The 24,413-nt window shown below is 45.7% G+C and overlaps 1 protein-coding gene across 2 annotated transcripts in view; it reads left to right on the top strand.

Moving 5' to 3' along the window:
- Gcnt2 (glucosaminyl (N-acetyl) transferase 2 (I blood group)) overlaps window positions 1–24,413 on the top strand; it is an 85,512-nt gene that overhangs the window by 11,349 nt on the left and 49,750 nt on the right. Inside the window, exon 1 of one of the 2 annotated variants that reach the window (XM_051170331.1) lies at window positions 18,514–19,663. The exons of the other annotated variant lie outside the window; for it this stretch is intronic. Coding sequence (XP_051026288.1) covers window positions 18,745–19,663 — 919 coding nt within the window. The 5' untranslated portion in view covers window positions 18,514–18,744. Of the gene's footprint in view, window positions 1–18,513; window positions 19,664–24,413 lie in introns of those variants that run through there. 2 annotated transcript variants of the gene reach the window in all.

Consider the following 24,413-nt stretch of genomic DNA (forward strand, 5'->3'; position numbering starts at 1 on the left):
CAAGTTTTGTTCTGGAGGCATCCAGTAACATTTGTGATTAGGACAGGGAGTGTGGCCACAGGGTTTCTCGGGTATATGGCTTTGCATCTCCTCTTCCTCTTTTTTTTTTTTTTTCCCTTTCTCCTGCAGTAGTAGCACCCTGGGGGCTTAGATCACTTTACACACCCTTGTCCTGTTCTCCCTCTGTAATGGAAAGCTCTTCATCTCTGCTGTCCATTCCAACCCTCCGCCCTTGAGAGTCAGCTGAAGTGCCACCTCTCTAGTCCTTCCTCCTCCCCTAGAACCAGCCCCCTCGTACTTCCCTTATGACCCCTCCATGGCATCATACAGATCTCAGTTCCCTCTACAAGAGGGTCCTGTGTGCCCAGCCAATGCCAGATGTGAGGACTTCGACCACATTCCATACTTCACTATGAAGCTTCAACAACTAGAAGGTGCCAGAGCCTGTGGGATGAAGATCATTGATTAGGGTGGAAGAGGCCTATTATTCCTCTAGACAGGCTTGCTTTGCATCCTAGGATTCAACCAATCTCAGACAGGAAAAAACAAGAACAGCATACTGGCCTTCTCTTTCTTTTCAGTCCCTAGACTCTAGGGCCTAAACAGTATGGGATAATCATATAACCATGTTACACAGTTTTTACACTGTATTAGCTAGTATATCTAGAACTAGTTTAAAGTGTGCAAAGGATGTTTAGGCTCTGTGCAGGCACTGTGCTGTGGTACAGAGGGGCCCACAAGTGAGAGCTCCACAGGCACCTAGACACAGCTGTCCTGTTACTCTTGCCTTAGAAAACGCATTTTTCCCTTCTCTTGCAGAAAGTTTATCCAATGATTTTCTTCAGTTCTGCTCAGGTTTTTTGTTTTTGTCCTTTTTTTTGGCGGGGGGGGCTGTTGAGACAAGGTTTCTCTATGTAGCCTCGGCTATCCTGGACTCACTTTGTAGACCAGGCTGGCCTCAAATTTACAGAGATCTGCCTGCCTTTGCCTCCTGAGTGCTGGCATTAAAGGTGTGTGCCACCACTGCCCGGCTAGGCTCAGGTTTTAATAGGGAGGAGCCCTATCCTCCCATTCCTTCAAGCCCCCTCTGGCTTCTCTAAGGGTACACACCCTTTGCCACCTCTGTGACACCACCATTCAGAAAACATTCTCAGGAGTATGGGTGATCTCTGAGGCTTCTCAGACTGCTCAGTATAAACAACCTTCTTCATGAATCTGAAGATTGAAGTTATGTGGGTTTTGTTCCCGTCTAAAGAAGTGGGGAGGAAAGAAAAAAGGCATTCATGGAATTTGCCTGAGTGATTTAGGCCCTGTAAGGCTCTGATTTAAAATATCCAGAAAATGTAGTCAAAGTGGGTTGTTTGGCTCTGACTTAAAATCCTAAGTAATAGCTGTTCCCAGACAGACCTCTATGCCAACTTTATCCTTAGGCCTTCTTTGCCTAGAAAAAAACCTCAATTATTGGGCTGGAGAAATGGCTCAGTGGGTAAGAGCACCCCACCTGCTCTTCCAGAGGTCCTGAGTTCAATTCCCAGCAACCACATGGTGGCTCAGATCAGATACCCTCTTCTGCAGATAAACCACTCATATGCAACAAATAATAAAAAATAAAATTTTTTTAAAACCTCAATTATTATTATTAATTATTTTGTGCTGGGGCCTGAACTCACATGAACTCCTCCAGCGAGTCACCCCCTTCCTCCCTGTCATCCCTGGACAGCCCCATTTAGGTAGCACACAGCCTTGCTCCCCTGTTCCTCCTGGGACACTCCTTACCATAGCCTGTCCTCTCTGCAGAGAGGTGGTTTAAGACTCTGTTAGATACAGGGGTTTTCTGTATTTGTGAGTTCCCCTACATTGCAAGAGAATTACTCTGAATTCAAGGCCAGCCTGGTCTCCCTGGTGAGCTTCAAGCCAGCCAGGACTATATAATGTTACCCTCAGTGGAAGCAAATTAGCACCCCTGCCAAAAGAAACCTAGCCAGGGATGATGGTTCATGCTTGTGGTTGCACCCACTGACATCTACTCCCCACAGCAACCCTCACGTAGGATCACATTTTCTGGAAGTTGTGTTTGAATGGAAACATATACTTGGGGCCCCTTTGTGTGGGAGCCACTTTCACTCAGGCATGGTTTTGAGTTCGTCCAGCCATGTTGAAGCTTGAATGTGTACCTCACTCCTCATCTGTGTTGCAGTGTTTTTTCAAGCAGAGGTGCAGGGCTTGCTGCAGGGGTGCAGGGTTTCAGGGATTTGTGTATCTCTTAGTTTGCTGGCAGGCATTTGGGCTGTTCCTGTTTTTGTCTGTGAAGAACAGTGCTGCTATGGACCCTGCTGAACAACTTTTGGGAGCACGTGGTCTCATGTCTCCTTAGTAGATAAAAAGACAAGAGTGGAATTGTTGATCCACATGGTAACATTCTGTTCAACATTTTCAAAAGTTTGCTATGGAACCCAGGACCTTGCACATAGAGGACAGTGGCTTTGTTGTCAAGCCTCACCCCATCCCCCGAAGCCTCACCCCACCCCCCCCACACCCCAGGCCACAAGTTAGTCATTCTTCTGTGTCAAATGACTACATTTCTGTTAAAAATTAGGTCCACACCAGGCAGTGGTGGGACACATCTTTAATCCCAGCACTTGGGAGGCAGAAGCAATTGATCTCTGAGTTTAGCCAGCCTGTTCTACAGAGTTAGTTCCAGGACAGCCAGGGCTACACAGAGAAACACTGTCTTAATGTTCCTCTCACTCATGAGATTCCTGAAGAAATGAAATTGTCACAATGCATGTGGTGGCACATACCTGGGATCTCAGCTACTTTATAGGCAGAAACAGAAAGATAGAATATAAGGCCAAACTGGACAAGTTGTAAAGACAGGAGGGAGGGAGAGAGGGAGGGAGGGAGAAAGGGAAGGAGGGAGAGAGAGGGAAAGGGAGGGAGGAAGGGAAGAGGCAGAGATTAATTGTCCAGCATAATATAGTAAAGGGTGGATTCAAGTTTCTGCCTAATCAGGCAATTAAATAAAGATAAATTAAATGAAAAACAAAGCGGGCTGTTTGGTGCAAACAGAGCATGTGGCTACTTTAATTAGTCCCCTTCCTGTGGATTTATAGGAACCGAGTGGCCTGTCCCTTCTGTAAGTCTCCTCCTGTGTCCTTCTTCTCCTAGCTCCCTAGCCTGGAACTCAGATCTGTCTTGGGATTCTAGGCAGTGTTTGTGGCTTTTGCTATTTGGTTTCTTTCATCCCATAGCCTGTCCTCTGACTATGTCTTCTCTTTTCTGTGGATTAATATGTAGTTTGATTGATTTTTTTTTTTTTTTGAGACAGATTGTTATGTAACCCAGGCTGGCCTCAAACTCACTATGTATTTAAGGTTGGCCTTAATCTTCTGGTGTTCCTGGTACTATCTCCTATATGCTTGAATAACAGGTATGTGTCACAGCACCAGCTATCCTTTCTTAGTGTTCTTGGTGCCTTGACAATTCTTATGCTACTTAGGTCATGACATTTGGGACAATGTCTGAAAGCTTTCCACATACATGTGCTTTACTTTGGAGATTCACTAGTGTATCTCTTCCTAGTTTCCACTTTAGGAATGAAATCAGCTTCAAATTCCTGCAATGATTACAATTCTAACCTCCTTCTAGAGTGGTGGCACACGCTTTTAGCAGAGGCAGGCAGATCTCTGAGTTCAAAGCTGGAGTGGTCTACAGAACAAGTTCCAGGACAGCCAAGGCTACAAAGAGAAAGAAAGAAAGAAAGAAAGAAAGAAAGAAAGAAAGAAAAAAAAAAATCTAACCTCCTAACACCCTTGGTGAAGAAATAATAACAATTTGTATGGAGGATAAGCCAGTTGCCCTACTATAATTTTCTATTCAAATACAGAGCCATGCAAAGCTCTTTATGGGTGCCTGTGAGTTGAAAGGACACAGTCCTGCTCCATGAGACTCCACTTTCTCTCAGCTGCTGCTCCAACACCACACCTGCCTCCTGTGGATCAATGCGAACTCTGAGCTGCTGATCCAGCACCACACCTGCCACCTGCTGCCATGCTCCCGGCCATGATTGCCATCACTAACCCCCTGAAACTGTGAGTGAGCCCCTAATTAAGTTCTTCCCTTGAGGGGCTAAAGAGATGGCTCACAGGTTAAGAGCACTGTCTGTGCTCCCAAAGGTCCTGAGTTCAAGTCCAAGCAACCACATGGTGGTTTATAACCATCTATAATAAAATCTAAGATCTGGTGCCTTCTCCTGGTATGCAGGCAGACTATCCTATAAATAAGTAAATAAATCTTTAAGGTTGTTTTTTGTTTTGTTTTGTTTTTGTTTTTGTTTTTGAGACAGAGTTTCTCCATGTAGCCCTGGATGTCCTGGATTCCCTTTGTAGACCAGGCTGGCCTCGAACTCACAGAGATCTGCCTGCCTCTGCCTCCAGACTGCTGGGATTAAAGGCACGTGCCACCATGCCTGGCCTTAAGCTCTTCTTTTTATAAGTTGCCTTTGTCATAATATCTCTTCATAGCAATAGAACTGTAATTGTATAGGTAGCAAGTGCTCTTGACCTCTGAGCCATCTCTCCAGCCCCTTCCTGTAAAAATAAAATTAAGGTAGTTTCTGTTTCTTTTCTTTTGTTTTTGGTGTTACCAGACAGAGCTTCTCTATGTAACATCCAGGCTGGCCTTGAACTCATAGAGATCCACCTGCCTCTTCCTCCACAGTGCTGGAATCCAAGGCATGTGCCATCACCACTCTGGCATCTAAAATTAAGCTTGTTTGTTTTTTGGGTTTTTGGAGACAGGGTTTCTCTGTATAGCCTTAGCTGTCCTGGACTCACTTTGTAGACCAGGCTGGCCTCAAGATCACAGAGATCTGTCTTCCTCTGCCTCCTAAGTGTTGAGATTAAAGGCATGTGCCACGCCACCACCACTTGGCTTAAATTAATTTCTTTTTTTTTTTTTTTTCCGAGACCAGGTTTCTCTGTGTAGCCTTGGCTGTCCTAGACTTGCTTTGTAGATCAGGCTGGCCTTGAACTCACAGTGATCTGCCTGCCTCTGCCTCCCAAGTGCTGGGATTAAAGGCGTGCGCCACCATGCCCAGCTAAATTAAAATTTTTTTTAAAGGCCCGTTATAGCTCCCAAATAATGACACAGAGACCTATTACATTTACTAGTAACCTTTAAAGCACTTAGCAGGGCAGATACTCATGTAGTCTAACCTGTCTATCATGATCTGAACTATGTCCCAGCCATGTGCTTTGTTACCTGTCCTCTCATCTCACCCTGGCTGCTCCTGCTCCATCTTTGTCTTCATGGTGACTTCCTCATTGCCTCCTCCTCAACCTTCTTTCTACCTGAGACTCCCTAACTGGAACTGAAGGTCCAGCCCTAACTCTCCTGCCCTGATATTGCCTGATCAGCTTCTTTATTACCAATTAGAGATGAAGGAGACCAATTTCTATATAATATTGAGACAGGAGGTTCTTCATAAAAATGACAATGGCCAAGTCCATCCTGCAACCAGATCTCAGGGCACAGAAATCAGCATCTGAAAACGCAGCACCTTCCATTGCTTCTTGACAGATAGTTGGTCACAGTAACAAGAAATAACCAATCCGAGGCTGCTGTTGTTGTCTTTTTTTTGCAGATAAGGAAACTGAGTCTGAAGTCAGGGTAGCGTTGCTTAATCTAACAAGACCTCAGTGCGTGTCACTCAGAAGTTCCCTGTAGTTCAAGCAAGGTGTTCAGTGATTTGAATGGGCAGGAAATGTCTAAAGGCCTTAATGAGTTTCAACTTTTATTAGTCAAAATTATTACACTTGAAAGAATTATACAAATTTCTATGTGCCACCTGTCACAGTTAGCCACACTGCCTCATCATAGTCCCCCTCCCTCCCTCTCTCCCTCTGGCAGTCTCCAATTGCATGGACATTTCCAAGTATGTTCTAGCAAAGGCTTTCTGATACAGTCACTAGATACTCTTTATTACTTCATTCACAAACCCAACTCCAGAAGCACAGGTTGCAAAAAATTCCCACAATGGCCTACACAGCCTATGATTTGATCCAGAGTCTTGAGCTATGTGCTTAACTGTCACCTGGAACCTTTCTGTCTGTCTTTAGTGACCTCATCCTTGAAGAATACAGGTCCAAGATTCTTCGTAAGTGGATTCAGTTTATCTTTCGGGCAGTGTGCCTAAAGAAACAATGTTGCACAGGCCCGCGGTGTTTACTTGTCTCCATGGTGATGAGGTTACTTTTTATCATTTGATTAAGACAGTGCCTGCCAAGTTTTTCCTCTGTAAAGTGTTTGTTATGAGGTAGTTAAGTTGATATTTTACAGACTGATAATTCTAGACTTTTAGATACCCTGTTTGACAAATGTTCAGTCCTGTTTCATTCTACAGCTATGTTTTGAATCACTCAATCATTGCCTTAACAGTTGCTAAAACCTGTTTTTCCTTAAGTTCTTCATTCTTTGTTTAGTAGCTGGCGACCTGCGGTAAGGTAGAGCTGAGCATCCTGTATCCCTACGTATTTGTTTTATTCCTAAGGATTGGTTCAGTCTCTATGTTACAACATTACTATTTCTTCTTTGCTCCTCAAATTGTTTGAGACTTAGCTGGATACAGCCTCTTCAGCTGGCTCTTGTATCCTTTCAGCAAATCCCAGTTGCTTGTCCTGCCGCAGCACCACATAAAAAAGGCAGAATCCACACGTGGCCAGTGTAGAAAGAAATTATAAGGACTATTGTAATACCCAGAATCAGGAATAATGTAATTTTATTCATTCGTGTGTGTGTGTGTGTGTGTGTGTGTGTGTGTGTGTGTGTGTGTGTGATTTTGTTCCAGGAAGGGAGAAAGAAAGGAAGGAAGGACTGAGTTGGGCTGTACTGACAAGCAGAATGGGTGTGACAATGGGAATCAGCTAGTACTAGTGACAAAGAGGCTTCCTAGCACTGGGTGGGTGCTCTCAAGACCGCCTTCTCTGATGAGGACACTGAGGCTTAAGCCCCTTTCACCTCCTCATTGATGTAGCCAACTAGAGCCAGAGCTCACTGACACACCTTATGTAGATCAGCCTTCTCATAGGCTGCCTAAAACCAGGATAGGGACTGGAAGGACCAAGTGGAAGCCAGTGGGTGAAATGATGTAACTTTAGTTGCAATGGCAACTGATTATGATGGGATTCTATTATTGCATGTCAATGTGCTCTTGTGTGTGTGTGTGGGGGGGGGGCTTTTCAGGGTTTCTCTGTGTAGCCCTGGCTGTCCTGAACTCGCTTTGTAGGCCAGGCTGGCCTCGAACCCACAGACATCCACCTGCCTCTACCTGGGATTAAAGGCGTGTGCCACCATGCGGGGTGGTGGGAGTGGGCAGGCACACTCTTCATGAGGTTACAAATGAATATGTTAGCGTAGATGACCATGGAGCAGATGTGTGAGGATGGTAGAGTAGCTGGATGCATGAGGGTGGGAGTTGAGCATCCGCTGTGCTCTGCAGCACCACTTTGACCTAGCAGACTGTTGTCTGCAGAAAGAAAAGAATGGCGTGGTAACTGCTTTCCTGGATTTGTGGCAGACTGACTGACAAAAGCAACATAAGAACAGAAAGGTTTGTTCTGGCTCTCAGTTTGAGGAGCCCATCAATCATGGCAGTGAAGGCATGGTGGTGGGAGTATGAGAGGGGTGCTCATGTTGTGCCCAAGTCAAGACGTGAATGCCCATACTGGCCTGGCTCTCTCCTTTTCCCCTTTTTATTCATTCTGAAATCCCAGACCAGGAGATTATGAAAATTGTCTTCTGACCTCCACACCCATGTCGTGGCACATACACCACCAAGTAAATAAATTCATAAATATTTTTTTTTCATAAATATTTTTAAAATGAGCGTGTTTATAGGGACATAGGAGGTCTAGTATGAAGCTAATTTTTCAAGGAAAAGGGAAATCAAGCCAGCACCTCGTAGATCTTTTGGTCACAGTGTTCAGAGAGCAAGTCTGGGGAAAAGGAATTCTGCCAAGTGTGGGAAACTTCCGCCCATTGCTCCTTAAGCCCCCAGAGACATCGCTGAAAAGTGAGACTGTGTTTTTGAGACTCAAAGTATCTCTTCCTCTGACTTCTGCTGCCTGGTGTGTGTGTGTGTGTGTGTGTGTGTGTGTGTGTGTGTGTTGTATATGTGTATGTATGTGCCAGTGTTTGGGTGTATGTGTGTGTGGTGTGTGTTTATGTGTGTGTCAGTCAGTTTCTTTGGGTATAATGTACCAAGGTAGTCCCAATTTTAGTTGATAGCTGGCCACTGGCAAGTAGGTTCTTAATTCCTAATCTTAATTACTGATATTATCAGATCATACATTATATATCATTCAGTAATTATATTTATATATGTGTATATATGTAGATTATACAATGGCTAGAAGAGGGTTAGAGGTTTACAGACAAGTTTCTTTTTTGTTTGTTTGTTTGTTAGTTTTTGTTTTTTGTTTTTGATTTTTGGTTTTTGGTTTTTTGAGACAGGGTTTCCCTGTGTAACCTTGGCTGTCCTAGACTTGCTTTGTAGACCAGGCTGGCCTTAAACTCACAGTGATCCGCCTGCCTCTGCCTCCCAAGTGCTGGAATTAAAGGCGAGCGCCACCAAGCCCCGGCCCCTCAGACAAGTTTAAGGAGTTGTAAGAGACCTTCCTGGAGGCAGAGGCAGCTAATACAGACTCAAAGGCAAGCTGGGCAGTGGTGGCGCATGCCTGTAGTCCCAGCACTTGAGAGGCAAAGACAGCCAGATTGCTGTTAGTTTGAGGCCAGCCTGGTCTACAAAGTGAGTCCAGGACAGCCAAGGCTGCACAGAGAAACCCTGTCTCGAAACAAAACAAAACAAAACAAAATACATTAACAAACCCAGCTTAAAAGCTGCTAGAGGTGAACAGAGCTGAGCTGCTAGGTTGCAAGTCCAGCTATGCCTCAGGGTTGAGTTGAGCTGCAGAGGTGAGGTACAGGACCATGGAGGCCATATTGGCTCAGGACCAGGTCCAGATAGACAAACAGATGGATGGACAAATGGCAACTCAAGTTGGCTGCATCAGTGCTGGGGACCAGCTCACTGACCTGAAGCCACAAGATCAGCTCAGAGTTCTCTGGAGGCTCTTTGGCATACACCAGGTGGTCAGATTCAGAATGTCAGAAAGACAGGGACAATTGTGGGGACCTGAGAAGAAAGGCACAGGAGAGAAGGCATGCCTGATATGCTGATGGAGTCAGGAAACTTCAGGCCAAATTTGCCCACAAGGACGTCCGTGTTTTCCAAAAGACACTCAGTCAAGGGCAGCAGCTAACTGGGCTTACTTACGGCCAGACTGATATCTAAACCTCAAGTTCCCAGTGCTCCCCTCTCATTCTCTTGTTTTTGTTTCTGTTTTTTGAAACAGGGTTTTTCTGTGTGTAGCCCTGGCTGTCCCGGAACTCCATTGGTAGACCAGGTTGGCCTTGAATTTCACAGAGATGTGCCTCCCTCTCCCTCTCAAGTGCTGGGATGAAAGGTGTGTGCACCATGCCTGGCACCTCTCTCATTTTTAACCCTGACCCTATCTCTCATAAATCTACCTGATAACTCTTTTTACACAAGAAAATTCCTTAACTTTGTCATTGCTATAAACTACATCTCTGAGCAATTGTTAAAAGTGTGTGGGTGTGGGTATTTGTTTTTTTAATAACTTGACAGCCACCTAAATCCCACTGGCAAAGCAACCTGATTTAGACTCCCCCTGTGAAGCCCACCCCACAGGTGGGTGTTTTTATTTTCTCCTTGAGCATCTCTCTAGTAACCTTTGTGTGTAAGATCTACGTTAAAATATCCTCTAATAGAACCAATGCTGGTTCATCCTGACTCTTCCTGCAATTGTGTTCTGTAGTGAAACTGTGAATCTTGGTTTTGCTTAGTGCTAGTCCCTAGGAAGGAATGGGGATGCTTCAGGCTCCCCTGGAGGATGGAGTGCAGTTGTGCCTCTGTCCCCACCACCGATGACAAGATGCCATCCCAGTAGTAGATTCTTCCTCACTATGCAATCTAGGCGGGGGTGGCTGCGCCTTCTTCATGCTAGTATTTTGGGGAGGTTCTCGGGGCTCTTTGTTTGTTTGTTAGGTTGGTTTTTATACACCCAATCTACTGTGTTAACTGTATAAGTGTACTTTTAGGAATATTTATTGATCAGTGACTTTGGGTGGTACTGGGCAGGCGTGGTGTCAATGCGTACAGTGAAATACAGTCATCCTGCCTCTGTGTTTGTGCTCAAAATGGAGACAAGTGGAGTGTACAGAGTGATGCAGAGCCTGGAGCCCCTCCTTACACACTATGGAGTAACTCTGAGGAGGGCACAGCAGTTTTACAAGCTGCTGATTATGAGCTAGGAGTCCATTCTCCATGACTCTCAAGCTTGCTAAAATGCCACGAGTGACCTAGCATTGTGAATTTCAGTTTTCTCATCGGGAAAGTGGGGGCTATAATTGCTCCTAAGGTTACTGATCAGCTCTTACCACTCACCTTTCCTAGCTCCTGTTCTACTATTCACCGGGCTGTCAGGTCCCTCCCCCTCCCTCCTCCCCCTTAGAGATGGAGACTCCAGCTGCCTTAAAGAGCCAGTGCCTTTTTCTGTTAGCAGAGTGTCCTTTAGAATTACATGTCAACCTGCTGACTTCTTCTAACTGTTTTTCTGATTGACATTGCTAACTGGAGGGGAAGTGATGGCTATGTAATAGCTAGAGGTGGTTGGTGTCGAAAGAACCAAGGTAGAAAAGCCCTGAATAGTCCCTGCTTTGGGAAGCAGTCCTTCAGGGAGGATGGTCTCAGATGTGGTACTGTAGGGTATTTACAACTGTTAATTATTTGAAAGGGGCTCTTGATCTCCCACTAACCCTAAAAGTATTTTCTGTGGAAAGGAATGTAACTGAGTTTGGGGGGTAAAATCCTGGGCTCTAGGACCCACAATAGGTCCCCAAATGCTGATGAAAATATCCAGTGAAGAGCACATGATGGAATTCCTTCAATGTGGCCACATTGGGAAGAGAAATGGACACAGGGGTCCAGTGAAATCAATCTCTGGGGACCTGACACAAAATTAAACTTTATGCCAAAAAAAGAATTGGGGCAGATGTGCTAGCCTGATCATCCCAGTCTGAGTGTGGTCCAGCTGATCACACTGTCTGCTCTGATTCTGTAAGGTGGCCCCGAAAAAACCTTTTCACTGGGCTGTCATCAGTGGAGGGTGCCTTTCTGGTTCTCAAGGGATAGTGACTTCAGCCCCAGGGTACAGCCTTGTCATAAGGACTGTTGTCCTCATCTGGGGTGGAGGTGTCTGTTTCTGCTATTCAGGGAATCCAAGATGACTCAGGAGCAACAGTTATGGACAATGATTGACATCTGTGCCTTTAGCTAAAGTAGAGAGAGGCAGACTTGAAGGGAAGGCAGAGATGTCAGGCTTTCATCCTGAGGTAAACCACCTGTAGGCTGGCTTTTTCAGCAAAAGCAGTTCTAAGCGTCTCTTTCAGAACCTGGAATACTCATCCATTGCTGTTCGACAAATGCGTACATGTTCAGTCTGATGGGCTTTCACATGGCAAACACTCCTGGGAACAGTACTGTGCTTGATTCAACTTTAGCGCCACAGCTGACGTTTACCTATCTGTGTCCTTATGGAAATAGAAACATAAACACGTAGCAGGTACTGTAGGCCCAACATTACGTTCAGGAGATTTAGTTTTTCTTAGGACAGGCAGTTGCATTCCATGCAAGAATTCTCACTACAAAATACAGAGGAGGAACAGGGCCCAGAGACATCTGTGGTCACAGTGGAAGGCAGAAGGCAGAGGTGGACAAGACCTCCCTGAGACATCCTTCATTGCACATTTGGACCCTTAGAAGGCATTTCAGCACTTGGTATCCACAGTGCCAGGATTGAGCAGTGCACTGTGAAACAACTATTAACGGGCATTTGATTGTTCTTGCTTTGGGTCAAATATACAAATCACAAGTTTATAGAAATTATTCAATTATATGTCCTTTGATAAATAAGCATATTTCTCCTGAGCAAGTTCCTGGGAGGGAAGCTGCTGGGTCAGTGTCAATTTTTCTAAATTGTACAGGTTACACTTTACCAGCAGGTTCTCACTGTCTCACGCCTTCATCAATACTGGCATTTTTCTGTCTTTTTCTCTGTTGTTTGTTTTTTGCATGAATATATAATGTGGTGTTCAAGCATGTGGGTTCATGTGTGGGCAGAGGTTGACATTAAAGTTCTCCGTCCATCACTATCCAACTTTATTTTCTGAGTCAGCCTCTTTCTGAACATACAGCTCGAAGATGCAGCCAGTCTAGAGAACCAGTTCAACCCTGAGGTTCCTCACTCTGGGATCAAAGACAGGCTGCCGTGCCCACCAGGTTATTTCATGCTGGCGCTGGGCAGCTGAGCTCCTGTTCTCACACTTGTGTGGTAAGCATGCTATCCACTGAATCACATCCTTAGGCTCTCAGGCGAGTCTAGAGGACAACCGCGAACTTTAGACCCTCCATTGCCTGAATGCTAGGAGTTGCGAAATGCTTGGTGCATGCAGAGCTGAGCATTGAACCCAGGCCTTCCTGCAGACTCTGTGAGTGGCCCCGGCACCAGCCCTCTTTTAGTTCTTATTTTTTAACATCCTTTTCCTATACTCCTCCCTCCCCCCCCCTAATTCAGAAAGACTAGATGGTCCCTACAGCAGTGTTTGTTAAGTAATCCTTCCCAATGGCTTGTGAAGGACGGATCACACACAAGGGTAGCCACTGTGGATAGTAACCGGAGCCGCAGCTGGGGGTGGCTGGCTTGGAACAGGGGTTTCTCTCGTTTCGGTGGCCGCTGCCATATGTCTGCATGCTTAGCTTCTCACGGTCTTCTTTGTACAGTTGGTCTGTCACATCACAGCTCAGAATCCGTCAATTCAACAAACCTCAGATAGACACAATTCACTCAAAAGCATATTGCACCTGGCAGTTGGGTGTGGAGGTCTGTCTGCACCTGTAATCCTAGCTCTTGGGAGGTAGAAGCAGGAAGACCAGGGTGTGAACTCAGCTACATAGTGAGTTCAAGGCCAGCCGGGGCTACCTGCAACCTTGTCTTTAAAGAACAATTGCAATTGTACTACAAGTGTACAGAATTTTTTTTCTTATCATTATTCCTTACATAGCAACCATAACAACTTTTTATATGACTATCATATTGCACTAAGTATTTGAAGTTATCTAGAGACAATTTTAAGAGAAACATAAGGTCATTCATAAGAATATGCAAGTATTAAGTCATTTTCCATAAGTGATTCGAGCATTTTGGTACCCTGGTGGGGGACAGAGAATACTCTAGAACCAATATCTTACACTACTGATACTCTGGGATCACCGTTTTATCCATTCGTTTTCGATGATAAATCTTGCTTTAATGATCAGATTATTTACCATTTTAGTTTGTGCTATTTTTTTCTAAATTACGTGGTATACTTTAATCACAAAACATTTTTTCCCTATACTGAAGGAAATCCAGTGGGACCATGGAGGGAGAAAGGGAATCAAAAAATGTTGGTCTCTGGTCCATAGGCTCTTAAACTTTGCTTCCAGGATTTGCACTACCATCATTATCTAGGGCTGAAATGCTCATCATCTGACTCTCCTGGTAACTAATGAACTCCTGGGATGGAGAATCCTGATCTATTTTAGCACTCTCATCCCAATGCTAGGCAGTGAAATGGTAAACTAATTTTGGCAAACCAAGGATTTGTTTTATCCTTAGCTGGGAGCTACAGACACACCCAGTTTGGCAGAACCCTTGTTTTGGTAACATAATTAATGATTCTGTTACTCTTCCACAATTAAACAATTAACAAATAAATGTAAGTTACATCTTGAAATATGATTTGAGCCAGAAGCTATTACCAAGGCTACCAGTGAGGCCGAGACAGGAGAATTAATTCAAGACCAGCTTGGGCTTCATAAGTGAGCAAACCTGGACTATAGACTGAGACTCAGTCATCCTCAAAGCCAAGATCTTCTTGTTTCTGATTGCTAAATGCAATACTGTCACCGAGTGCACCTTAATAGGAATGTTTTGCAAGTGTTTGCTTGCAACCAACCTGCAGGCAGAGAGTCTTTGTAGTCAACCTTGGCCTTAGCAACATTAGGTGCCGCTCCCTCTAGGTCATGTGTGATGCCATGGACCAGTGAGTTCTGCATGTTAGATACTGGTGACCGCCCCCCACCTCCCCCTCCTGCCCCGCCCCACATCCTGCCCCCCCTCCCCTCCCCTCACCCTCTACCCCCAGCCACAAACAGAGGCAGGAGTTTAAAATAATGCTTTGGGTTCAGATAACAACTTGTTCTGTTGTTAATTATGTAAAAGGAATAGAAGCTAAAATGATTGGCCCCAAGAGGAAGGTTTTCTCTAGAGGATCCTTTTGGAAGACATCTGAGTTGTGGGAGAAATGCTGTTTTAGTTAAAGGCGAGCTTTGAAAATGTCTTCTTCCAGCCAGGTGTGCTGGCGCACACCTGTAATCCCAACACTCAGGGAGGCAGAAGCAGGTGGATCTCTGTGAGTTCACGGCCAGCCTGGTCTTCAAAGTGAGTCCAGGACAGCCAAGGCTACACGGAGAAACCCTGTCTCAGGTGGAAAGAAAGAAAGAAAATGTCTCCCCCCCATCCCCCCCCCCCAGCATCACGATCATCACTATTGAAACATAAACCAAACACATCATCTCTAAACCATCAGTCAACCTGGGATGGAGTTCCTTAATGGGTCAGGCAGAGTAAATGGGTATGCCAAGGTCCTGTACTTTCTCAGCTTAATTCAAAGTGAGAAACAAATCCCTACATTTTATAATTCAGGAGGAATCTCTGAGTCATTTGACTTGGTTCCATAACAAAACAAACTGCAGAGCCAAGCGTGGTGGAACACGCCTATATCAGGAGGCTCACACAGGAGCATCAAGAGTTCTAGGCTAGCCTGGGCTACTCATAAAAAAAAAAGAGATGCCCGCAAAGTGAAACCAAACCTCAAAGCAAACTACATAACAAGGTCCTCCTGGGGCTGGAGAGATGGCTCAGTGGTTAAGAGTGCTGCCTGTTCTTCCAAAGGTCCTGAGTTCAATTCCCAGCAACCACATACATGGTGGTTCACAACCATCTATAATGTGATCTAATGCCCTCTTCTGGTGGGCAGGTGTACATGAAGGCAGAGCACTGTATACATCATAATAAATAAATAAATCTTTAAAACAAAACAAAGCAAAGTCCTTCCAAAGAGAAGCCCAAGAACTCATCCGAGTTCACCTAGTTTTGTCAGCCCTTTCAGCCTGAATAACCTGACCGCCCTGCATGAAACTCCATTAGATTTTCAGTCAACCCTCGCCCGGGCAAGTTTCCGGGGCCTTTCTTTGCTATTGTTTAATGTGGTGTTTCTGTATGAAGCAAGTTCTTCCCCGAGTAAAGAATGGGGATTAATTGGGGATGAAACACAAGTCCCAGAACAATTATGAAAGCATAATGATGCACATCAGTACCTGCAGCTCAGCAGAGGGAAGATACGTGAGGACGCCAGAAACCTTCCACCCGTTGCCCTGTCTTGCCTGGAGGTGTTCCTGCACTTGGTCTCTCTGTCTGCTTCTGGGTAACAGGATTAAGGCCAAACCATTTGTTTCATTTTTGCACACCACCCAGGTCTTTCCCAAACTCCCATCCAGTTGACTGGGTGGGGCAAGCAGCAGCTCTCAGAGTAAATACCTGTATCTTGCCTTTTTCCCTCTGGGTTTTGCAGGGTCTGGCGAGCTCTATCTTGTCCCTTCTTTGAGGAAAGGCCAGAGGTGCTGAGAGTACAAAGGACAGGCCTTCTCAGTCTCTGCTGATTGCTTTGCGTTTCATTCCTCCCGTTTTCTGCAGTGCTAGGGATTGAACCGAAGGCCTTCATGTGCATCGTGTGTGCTAGATCAATGCTCTGCCACTGAGCGGTATCTCCAGCTCCAGTTTAAGAACCTTCAAACTGCATCTTATTATGCTCCCATTTTCTATCTCCCTTTTTAAAAATCTTTTTATTTCTATTTTGAGATAAGGTCTCATTAAGTTGCCCAGGCTGGCCTTAAAGTTGGCATTTTTCAGGCTTTAGTCTCCAAAGTGCTGGGACAACAGGACTGTATTAAGCTCCAAGTCTCAAATAAACAGTAATAAACAATAAGCTCTATATTTTGGAGCTGTGCTCTACATAGCTTAATAACTATCTCTGTGTGTGTGTTATGTGTGTGTGTGTGTGTGTGTGTGTGTTATGTGTGTGTGTGTGTTATGTGTGTGTGTTTTCTTGTTGTACTAGGTATTGAACCCAGGGCCTTATGAGTACTAAACAATTGCTTTACCACTGTGTGTCCAGCTCTCAAAAAGAAGTCTTGAATAGTGTTCTGTATGCAGCAGAGAGACTGCCCCAGGGAAGGATAGACTTGTCTAGCCTGATTAATTGGCTAGCTCAGGAGTAATTGCTTGCAAAGTGAGGATGGAGGAGGGCACAGTTGCTAAGGCTACGGGGATGACCTTTGTCCTTGAGTGTAGGAAAAGGCAAGCAGGGAAGGCTGAGGCATCCTGTGTCAATAGCAGACCACCCACAGTGTCCATTCTGGACAAGCAGGCTGGACTGCAGCCCGATCAGAAGTAACAGGTAACAGACATCCTCTAATATAATAACCAGCTTGGTAAGACATTCTCTTATAGGGACTTGTAATGCGAGGGGTCCCAGAGTGAGGGAAATTGGTCCAAGGTCAGGCAAGAGAGGAACAACAGCTGTAATTTTGAACACGTAAACAGCACTATTGGCGGAACTGGATTCAGTGCAGAAGCATGAGAATTCTTCTTTCAGTCAGTATCTGTACTTCTTAATATAGTAATGTCATTAATGTTTATCCCCACCCCCCACCCCAGTCTGTGTAAATCTGAACTTCCACGTTATTGGCCAGTTGGAAAGGGTAATATAAACAAATTTGGTTGCCCTAATTAAGTTATGTATCTGTATACTGAATGCTTTGCCAGGCTGCCACTGTCTCAGTATTCATCCTAAGCCACACGGCTTTGCCAAAATGAAATTACGGATGCCAAAATCACTCTGTTGTTTAGACACAGCAGATGTAATAATCTAATATTTAACTCTTATTTTTGGGAAAAGGATGGAGCCAGAGAACTGTCCTTTGCCTTACACGAAAGAAGATACGGGGGTGGGGGGGTGGGGGGAGAGTGAGCCACTTCACAGAATGACTGTGCCAGGGGAGGGCTCCTCAGAACATTTGTTTGAGGCAGGTGCAGGGAGACTTTAGTAAGGAGGGAAGAAAAATAACATATAGGCAAGAAAAACAAAACATGTAAATAATAAGAGGTGGAGGAGTGAAACTCCAGCTCAGCACAAGGCATTCTGTGCTAGTCTAGCCATCCAGACTTTTGAGAAGGGAGCCAGAGCTGAGCGCTGAAGGATGCTCACTTTTTACACTTCCCACTGGGAGTCCATCCGCAGGGTACAGACTCACACTTGTAAAGTGTTCACCAATGGTGGAAGAAATGGAAAGGTGATCAGCATATTATGTAGGTGGTGGAAAGTTGGGTGTGGGGGTGCACAGCCTGAAAGCCCAGCTCTTGGGAGGTAGAGACAGGAGGATCAGTAGTTCAAAGCTAGCCTGCGCTACATAGGGAGTTTGGGGTCAGTCTGGATTGCTTGAGACCCTGTTTGGTTTTGTATTGAACGTGAGGTCGCGGAAGAGCGGAAGGGTAGAGATAAGCGAGCGTTTGTGTGGTCTCAGGGTGGTTAAGCCCTTAATGCTCTTTAGATGCTGATCAGAACGTCGTCGTTTGCAGCCAGGATTCAAACTCCTTTCTGTGAAGCCTCAGGTCTCATGCAAATTAGAGGGTACAGCTTGCTACCTGCTTATTACATCCCAAAATTCCTTAACACTCGAGCAAGATGCCTGAGTAAGAGGAAAAGGGTTCTTTTCAAAGTCACTCCCCGTCCCCGGGCCAAGTCAGATCAGATCCCCTACCCTCGGATCTTCCCTACCAGCCCTTTCCTGCACTCAAGGACAAAAGTGATTCTCCCAGCGGTAGCAACCGTGCCCTCAGTCCTCACTTTGGAGGCAATTACTCCTCCCCCTGGGAGCTCTTGTTTTGGAAACTGGTGGGGTGGGGCCAGAAAACATTACAATGGAGCTGGGATGGAGGAGGTGTGTCATTTGAGTCGAGCCTCCGGAAACAGCCACTACCAGATCTGAGGCAGTGTTAGATCCCCTGGGTTGTTAACCTGGCACTCCAGGCAGAGTAGGCTACCAGCGCAGAGGGGAGAGGCAGCCGAGGAGGGCCGAGAGCCATACGCCGAGCCCACCTCATCCCTTCAACTTTGGCTTTTGGTGTACTAATTGTAGCAGGAGGAAAAAGAGCTAGGAGAAACCCCCAGAGGGAAAAGAACGGAAAGAGAGGTGAGAACGGCCAAGAGGAGGGGAAGGCTGAGCTTCGGCAACCTGCTGCTGGGGTTTAGACAAAGGAGGCAGGAGAGAGGCGGGATCAGATTCTAATATCTGCTGGAGGAGAGAGCCAGCAGCTGGGCTTGGGAGATGAAACGGCCGGAATTCAGAGTGACTGGAGCAAGTACCCCAGCGAGGGCTCCCAGGAAAAAGTAAGTCTGGGAAAGGATTTGCAGGGACCCTGACTTCTCGACCGTCTTTGAGGCATGCCTCCGTCCCTGCGTTATCTCTTCATAGTCTCTGTGACTACTGTCATCGTTTTTATTTTGCTGTACATATTAAGTTTTGGGGGAGATCAAAGCTACCAGAAACTGAACATCTCAGACTCCTTGATGCTGACTCAGGTGTGCACATCCTTTATCAACGGGAAAACTGCTTTTCTGTGGCGAAACAAACTAATGATTCAGGAGAAGCCTTCTTGCACAGAATATGTGACCCAAAGCCACTATATCACAGCCCCTTTATCTCAGGAAGAAGTCGAGTTTCCTTTGGCATATGTCATGGTCATCCATCATAATTTTGACACCTTTGCAAGACTCTTCAGGGCTATTTTCATGCCTCAAAATATCTACTGTGTTCATGTGGACGAAAAGGCGACAGCTGAATTCAAAGATGCGGTGGGACAGTTAGTGAGCTGTTTCCCCAATGCCTTTCTGGCTTCTAAGACAGAGCCGGTGGTGTATGGTGGGATTTCCCGGCTCCAGGCTGACCTGAACTGCATCAAAGATCTGTCCACCTCCGAGGTCCCCTGGAAGTATGCCATCAACACCTGTGGACAGGACTTCCCCCTGAAAACCAACAAGGAAATAGTTCAGTACCTGAAAGGCCTTAAGGGGAAGAATCTCACTCCAGGGGTGCTGCCTCCAGCCCATGCGATCGGAAGGACCAAGTATGTCCACCGGGAACACCTGAGCAAAGAGCTTTCCTACGTGATCAGAACTGCCGCGCTGAAGCCTCCACCGCCCCACAACCTCACCATTTATTTTGGCTCTGCCTACGTTGCTCTATCAAGAGAGTTTGCCAACTTTGTTCTCCATGACCCACGGGCGGTTGATTTGCTCCATTGGTCCAAAGATACTTTCAGTCCCGATGAGCATTTCTGGGTGACGCTCAATAGGATTCCAGGTATGTGAGAGTCCATGTTTTATTCAAAGGAGATGCCTGCAGGCCTCTTTATCCACAGGTGCCACATTTCATGGTTCAACCCATCTTGGATGGAAAAATATTCATGAAAAACAAACAAACAAACAAACAAACAAAACCCAATGTGCCTGTGATGTGAATGTGACTCCTTAAACAATGCAGTTTGATAATTACCACCACATGGTATGGCATTTACACCGACTTAGGTGTTACAAGCCATGCAGAGAACATAGCAAGATACAGAAAGGTGTGCATAGGTTATAAGAAAACACTGCACCATTTTATGTAAAGGACTCATCTGCAGGCTTTTGTCACCCAAAGGGAGCCTAGAACCAATCCCCCAGGGATGCTGAGGGGTTGCTGTGTTTAAAGGACTTTTGAAGAAACTGCCTCTCTAAAAAACTAGAGACTAAGCGAGGCCTGGTGGTACAGGCCTTTAATCCCAGCACTTGGGAGGCAGAAGCAGGTGTATCACTGTGAGTTCGAGGCCAGCCTGGTCTACAAAGTGAGTCCAAGACAACTAAGGCTACACAAAGAAACCCTGTTTTGAACCCCCCTCCCCAAATAGAGACTAGAGATGCAAACTGCAGCACAGAATCCTCACCCTGTCCTTTCGAGTCCTCTTTGTAGGACCACTCCCAAGCAATGCCTTCTCATGTACCACCAGCAGCCTCCAGTCTGTCACAGTCATCTCTTAGAACTGTGTCTAGTTCATTCTAGAAGTTTTTTTTTTTTTTTTTTTTTTTTGTTGTTGTTGTTTTTTAATACTTATTTGTCAAGTATAAAGTGTTTTGCCTGCATGTATGCATGCAGGCCACAAGAGAATACCAGATCTCATTATAGGTGGTTGTGAGGCACCATGTGGTTTCTGGGACTTGAACTCAGGACCTTTGAAAGAGCAGGCAGTGTTCTTAACCTCTGAGCCATCTCTCCAGCCCCATTCTAGAAGCTTTTCTACTTCTTAGCCCAAGATCTTTGCCTGGGCCACCCTCCTGCCTACCCCTAGAACCACACAGCTTCCTTCTCACCTGCCAGACCTCAGCTCCACTGACTGACCGCTCTCCACTGCCTGCCCCTTCCCATCTCTCACAGCCATGGGCCCTGTTTTCCCTGCAGAGAGTCACTCACTGTGCAGAATGATCGTATATGCCATTCTGAGTGGATTTGTTGCTGGTCTTTTCTGTGGGAACTCCATGAAGTTGAGGCCATTTTCTGTCTGGATGACTTCTGTATCCTCAGCAATTAGATCACATAGTAGGTGTTCAGGAGTTTGTGTTAGAGGAAAGAGTGTGAAAAAGCAAGTGATGAGTGAATGAATGGCAAAACGTGGACTTTGCTGTGTATGGGGCCATGGCTGTGGAAGATCCAGAATGCTTACATTGTGTGTGTGTCTGCGTGCGTGTACATGTGTATGTATGTATGTATACACACACATTTTGGAGCTGGAGAAATGGCTCAGCAGTTAAGACCACATACTGTCAGACACACACACACACACACACACACACACACACACACACACACACACACACATTTTGGGGCTAGAGAGATGGCTCAGCAGTTAAGACCACATGCAGCTCTTCCAGAGAACCCGAGTTCATTCCTGCCACCCGCCTAGGGCCTCTTACAACCATGTGAAACTCCAGTTTCAGACTCTGACTCTGACCTCCGTAGCTCCCTGCGCTCTCATGCAAGTACTTGTACAAACGGCATACACATAATATTTTTTTAGATTTATTTATTTATTATGTATACAGTGCTCTGCCTGCATGTACACCTGCACACCAGAAGAGGACACCAGATCTCATCATAGATGGTTGTGAGCCACCATGTGGTTGCTAGGAATTGAACACAGGACCTTTGGAAGAGCAGCCCAACATACACATAATTTAAAATATAAATTTTACTTCATACAAATAATGAGATTATAAGACAAATCCACTTCTTTGTCATCAAACTGTTTTTACCTTTAATAACTGACTAGATGAATTGTTTTCATTACAGTTTTATTTATTTTTTGTGGGAGATGCAGCGTGTCATGTTCTATATCCCAGGAGTCCAAGTTTGATCACTTGACCTCAATGAGCAAACTAACATAGCCACATTGACAGGAAAAAGCAAAAAGAGATTTATCCGCTGTGGCCACAGTGGGAAGTGGAACTGCAGGGCATCACTAGATCTCTTTTACTTCTTAGCGTACGCACTGTGACCCTGGGCTTGGTAATGAGTACAGCTTTGGGGAGAGGTGGTTTCTTCCTTTCACTGTGTGGGTTCTGTGAATCAAACTGTTGTCAGGCTTGGCAGCAGGGGCCTTAACCGGCTGAGCCATCTCACTGGCCTTGAACCGTGTACCCTCAAAACATATATAAAATGTGGTAGCGTTTCTGTGGGAGGCAGCAGCGTGCTTTGGCCTCAGTGAAAAAGACAAAATGGATTGCTAATGAACTAGACAGCACTATTGCAGAGAGAAAAGCAATCATTGTTCTGCAGTTGGGGGATGGCCAAGTTTGAATGCTGGTAAGTGCCCTGGGGCAGCAGGGCAGGGCTTGCTGGGCAGTAAACATACTCATGTTCTGGAAAATACCAGGGGTGGGGGTGTTGGGGTGTGGGACTCCGAATCCCAGTGGGACTGGCAGAGCCACCTGGCTTAAATGCAGCATACCTTCTCATCCTTTCACTCTTGATCTGCTGTTTCTATTGTTGGTATGTAATTTGGGGACATTAAGCACTTAGAGCTTGATTTTCATATTTAAATATTTATCCCCCTTTTTATTTCTAGTACTCTCTCAACATTCATGAGGGTTGGAGCCCGGCCATGTGCATTTTGGGTATGGCACCGAGTGAGATTAAGGTCATTATGTATGCCAAAATATGGCTTGTAACTTTTTTTTTTTTAAATAAAGAGGTAACCAGGCATGGTCCCACATGCCTGTGATCCCAGCATTCAAGAGAGGATATCAGCATGTGAATTCAAGGACAGCTGGCTTACCTAGATCAGGGTCCTACCTCAGAAACAAGGGAGGAAGTGAGGGAGGGAGGGAGCGAAGGAGGGAGGCAGGCAGGCAGGCAGGGAGGCAGGGGGGCAAGGAGGCAGGCAGGCAGGGAGGCAGGGAAGCAGGGAGGCAGGCAGGCAGGGAGGCAGGCAGGCAGGCAGGCAGGCAGAGACAAGACTGGGTTGTGGTTTGTGCTAAATATGATTACTTCAGCTAGAGGTGGTCAGTTTGGTCCATGTTAAATCAGTACCAAAAAAAAATCAAGGACAGAAGGAACTTCCGTTTCCCCTGAGCCTCCTTCCTCCTTCCTACCAGTCGGTAGCTGAGATAATAGATAAAGTCTTGCCAGGATGGTGACATCTACCTGCCATCCCAGGGGGTGGATCCTGGAGCAGGAGGCTCCCTTGAGCCCAGAAATCCAAAGCTACTCTGGACATCATAACAAGACTCCATCTTTAAAACCTCTCTGCCTCGGGGTCTGTAGTGTGTGGCATGCTAGCTTCCACCTTCTCACAGCAACCGTATAAAGTCTAAAAATTCTCTCTAGCTACAAAACGAGGGGCTCAGGCAGGAAGAGCTCGCTTGTCCCTACAGTGTACCATTCTTTGCTGCAGACCAGACACGGTGCCCAGAGCATCGTTGAATCTCCCACACAGCACTGGTGGCAGTGCTGAGAGCCTGGGCTCCACACTACCTGTTAGCTTCATCGATCACGGCTGAGCTGTGGAGGAAGGCGAGGGCAGCCCTTGCCAGTGGCCTCTCCTGCACAGGGCACACTTCAGGATGAATGGACACTGTCTGGGGTTCTGCCTTCTTCCTTTCTTGGAAAGTTGGGAGCATCCTGTTTTAGAGAGAAAGGAAATCCTGTTATTAGGTGGAGCCTTCCCAAATGACAAAAGACTTGGAGAACAAACCACTATGGGTACTCTCCAATCTTCAAATCAATACACCATGTAATCACGTGCTTGGCTGACTATCGAGCCATCTCTGTGATTTGGATTTGGGGTGTGTATCTGATTCTCTACTCCCAGACGGCGTTGTTTTGTTTTAATGTACATTGGTATTTTGCCGGTATGTCTGTGTGAGGTTGTCAGATCCTGGAGTTACAGACAGTTGTGAGCTACCATGTGGGTATTGGGAATTGAACTCGGATCCTCTGGAAGACCAACTAGTGTTTGTAACCACTGAGCCATCTCTCCAGCCCCCAGATAGCTTTTAATCACATTGCTCACTCAGTGTTCAGCACTGTCACCTTTTAAAGGGAAAAGCTCTTCTATGCCAACACAATGTGAATGTCCAAATGACGCTATTTCTTCTTCAGAGTCACTGCCTGCTTGGCTCCTGAAATCTTCAAAGTGTTTGTGTTGGAAAGACACTGCCCAAACGTATCACTTCCCCAAAACATTCCCTAGAGAAATATGACTGAGAGGTTTGGTTGAATCTGATATGGTGTCAGAAACCAAGTATGAATCATTTAAGAGGACGATAAGAAAGGCTACTCATAGAGGCAGTCCTGTGTCACACAGCATCACGCCACTCTTGTTTTCTTTTTCCTTGCGCTATCTTTCTGTGGACAGAATAACTTATTTCTTATTTTTTACTACTGCAGTAGAAATGGTGTCGGAGTGGGGATGTAGCTTAGTGGTATGGCATTTGTCTAGTACATGCGATGCCCTGGGTTCCACACTAGCACAGAAAACAAAAAACAAAACAAACAAACAAAAGTAAATAAATAAAAG

Source organism: Acomys russatus, chromosome 3 (genome assembly GCF_903995435.1).
Source record: "Acomys russatus chromosome 3, mAcoRus1.1, whole genome shotgun sequence".
NCBI classification, from domain to species: Eukaryota; Metazoa; Chordata; class Mammalia; order Rodentia; family Muridae; genus Acomys; species Acomys russatus.